A 3,530-nucleotide genomic window follows, 5' to 3' on the forward strand; every position below is an offset into this window, starting at 1 on the left:
CATAAAAATTATCATACGAATGCTGAAGTTTAGTGAAATTGTTTTGTATTTAAAAAACTGGATCCACGCGCGAGGTAACTATAAAAATCTTATTCTACAATGAATAATTTATGTTACATTTACGAATGTGAATTATTTATTTTTTGAATAGTGTTTGAATTATTTTCCACTACTTTTTTAACGCAACCTAACAGTACTCCATTGTTGTTGATAAAATACTATAAATATTATAAACATTAGGCCGTTAAACTTTTCAAGTTTGACATCAGTTATTTCAGGGGCGTAAAAGTAAAGGGGTTTTTAATTTTAACGACCAAGAAACCGATACTTTCCGAACGCAAACAAAGGATAAGGCCTCTGTTTAAAAATTAAAAAAAAAAATTTTAGATTCATTATTTCTAACGTCATTTCGTGTTGACGTTATTTTTTTTTGAAAAAAATGTCTGTAAGGTAAATTCCGAAAAGTATGATATGGCCTTTAACCCTTTTAGATTAACTTAAACGTAACAAAACTTTTTGTTTCATAAAAATTTTAATGTTTGTTAACTGTTAATTATGTTCATTAACATATTTTTTTAATGCCTTTGGCCCATCTTTAGTCATAGAGAGCATCTACGTGTGTCGAAATTTCGCTACTAGGGGTTTGCCTGCATAAAAATCCGGCTATTCGTACCAAAATCTCGGTGCAAAAAGCCCCATTTCCAGCTCCCTCTACATTCGTACCGAAAAAAATCCAGCTATTTGTACAGAAATTTCGGTACACGTAGCTTGGCCTTTGTTTTAATCAAATTTTTAAAATCCGTTTTTCATGATTAACCTTATTTTTTATTATAATAATTTATAAATCAATGTATCATATAAAATTATGATCAGCCGGCAACCACATCTTGACTTTTAACATTACAAGTCTCCTTAGCTTCTACAGTGACTCAAGAAGGTATTGTCATTCATAGAATTCACGTTTTATTTTTAGAATACGGAACCTGTCTGATGCGACTTAGCTTGTTGTATGCCTACTATCATATTGTCAAATATATTGTTTTAAATTTCTATGAATCCCATTTTGCATAATTGTGATGACATTATACGAGAGGCTTCATAGATATGAAGTACATCAAACCGAATTTTTCTATCAGAATGTAGTTCTCAATTTCTCTACTTAAAAACTAGTTTTTTCTCATTTTTGTTGTTATTGAAGTATTACACATTTAAGAGTAGGTAAGAGTTCCTCATTACCTTTTATTTAATTTTCCAAACTTTGTACTCGATATTTCGGATAAGTGTTACATGTTCTTAAGGGCATGTTAATCTAACTGTATGAGCAGTATCAGTTTCTTCGAGTTTTTCCAAGATATTTTTTCAAAAAGTACATGTAAATAGCACTTTCACATATCTGTAAGGTATGTGCAAAGTGCCAGATTCCTCTACTGTGATATTAGAGTGCGGGAATATGGCATTCTGAAATTTCGGGAAATGGCAAATTACATGAAGACAAACGTCTGTGCACCCTTCTTTTTTGAAAAATAAAGTATATTTTGCAATAAAAATTTAAAAATTTTAAATGCCAATTCAAAGTGTACCATGTATTTTAAATTCAAAACATGTAAATATAGTAATTTCAAATTGTATCTTGAAAATTGTTTAATTAAACAAATTTGATGTTTCGCAAGAAAATGTACCACATCTTCAATATTAGTTTCGAAGGTATTCGCGTTTTTATAAACAAGGGATAAAAAATATAGATTTTTGTTTTTCGAAGGAAAATCATATTACAATATATAATCTTATACGTATGCACTAGAAGTAAGCTAAGATAGGTTAATATGATATTTGAAGACAAAATATAACATTTGCGCAATTAACAATTAACAATTTTTCTCGAAAAGCTGTTTTACGAAATTGAAATTTCAAAAGTGCTCGGTGCCTCGTCTTTCAACATATAGAGAGTTAGTTTGGGCCCCATATGTTGGAAATTGATCTTCTTTATCTATTTTTTTATGTTAAAAAATCAACAATTTATAACTCGGCAGTGTTCAAAGTTGTTGCAATGCAACATATAAAACTGGAAGCATTTTTAAAATTGAAAAATGTCAGTGTAATTTCATATTAAAAGTGTTTACAATTTACGAAATTATAATATGTGTAGTAGCAATTGTAATTTTGCGTCTTCAAAATCCAAAAATATCCATTTGAAATTTTTAAAGATTGATAGAAACTTTTATGACTTGAGAATACAAGGTAAAAAGTTTTCAAATTTTCAAAATGTTTCATTTAAAATTTTGTAAAAGTCTTTAAGTATTCAAACCTCAACCTAATTTAAAGATTTTACATTCGACATTGCAAAATTATTAAACAGAGCGTTTAAAATTTGAAGAATTTCAAATTAAAATATTAACAACTGTAAAATTTCCCTATCTTTCTGGAATTCAATACTTTTAAGCTTCTAATTCTTAATTATTATTTATATTATGTATAACATTATTTAATCGCAATAAACTATGTTCAGTGTGCATCAATTGCAGAAGCTACGTATCCTCTCGGGTTATCTTGTTTATTGAACTCCAATATCTTTTTATCCAAATGAAAATATAATAATAAAATAAGAATAATAATTTAATCAAGAATTACCAAGAGAATTGCTAAAAATAAATCAAATTTAGTCTATTTGCTTTTTTTCAATTATTTTTAGACACCACACGCGAAGCTGGCCGATTCTTCCAAATTCGAAATTCATTCCTAAAAAAGTACAAAAATTACTAGTGACGATTGCTGAGATGGATGAAGGAACTTTGACCGAGTTTGAGGAGAGTGTGTGCTTCGATATGGACGATCCAGATTTTGCTCCTTTGGATCACAGAGCTTCCGCAAAAACTGCACTTCACGGGATCAATTTCCGGGATGTGGGTTTTACCGTTAAGAAATGTGAGTAGCAATAAAAAATATAATGATTATTATCCTCTTACCTAACGTTATTTAGCTAACTTTATGGCGAGAAACTCGATTTTCACTCTATAAAACTAATTATCGTTACACTTATTTTTATAGTCAAAGAAGTACTCTCATAATTAAAGTGTTGCAAATTGACTAATAATTTAATAAAATAAAATAAAATTATGCTGGGCTTCCACAGAAAAAAGAATATTAAAAGCTTACTATTTTCTTCTGCCTTCAGTGTACAATTTAAAAAGTTAGTTACACAACTTTTCTGTTCCTTTAACCAGAATATTTAAAAAATAATGGGGGGGGGGGGGGGGGGGGGGGCTGGAATTTGATACTTTGTATACTAGGAAAATCCGGAGATGCTAATGAATCTATATTTAGACCGAAAAATTTTTTAAATCTGAAGTATTAGTACAAAACCTGATCCAGTGACTGGAAATGTTAGACACCACAACCGCGTTTTAGTTCGCCGCGATTTATTTCTTCCTGGAACTGCTCGCTTACACAGTTTCTCAGGGGAGCAGGGCGAGATCTGTTGCAACACACACACACACACACACACATATATATATATAATAAATATAATAGAT

At 29.9% G+C, this 3,530-nt stretch overlaps 1 protein-coding gene across 1 annotated transcript in view; it reads left to right on the forward strand.

The window, feature by feature from the left end:
- The first annotated feature begins 14 nt into the window (after positions 1-14).
- The window catches only part of LOC117179355 (protein pinocchio), a 389,711-nt gene continuing 386,195 nt past the window's right edge, over positions 15-3,530 (forward strand). The window contains exons 1-2 of the mRNA XM_033371050.1: positions 15-74; positions 2,690-2,922. Of these exons, the coding sequence (XP_033226941.1) occupies positions 2,775-2,922 (148 nt within the window). The 5' untranslated portion in view covers positions 15-74; positions 2,690-2,774. The remainder of the gene's footprint in view (positions 75-2,689; positions 2,923-3,530) is intronic.

This window comes from Belonocnema kinseyi, chromosome 9, assembly GCF_010883055.1.
Source record: "Belonocnema kinseyi isolate 2016_QV_RU_SX_M_011 chromosome 9, B_treatae_v1, whole genome shotgun sequence".
NCBI lineage: Eukaryota > Metazoa > Arthropoda > Insecta > Hymenoptera > Cynipidae > Belonocnema > Belonocnema kinseyi.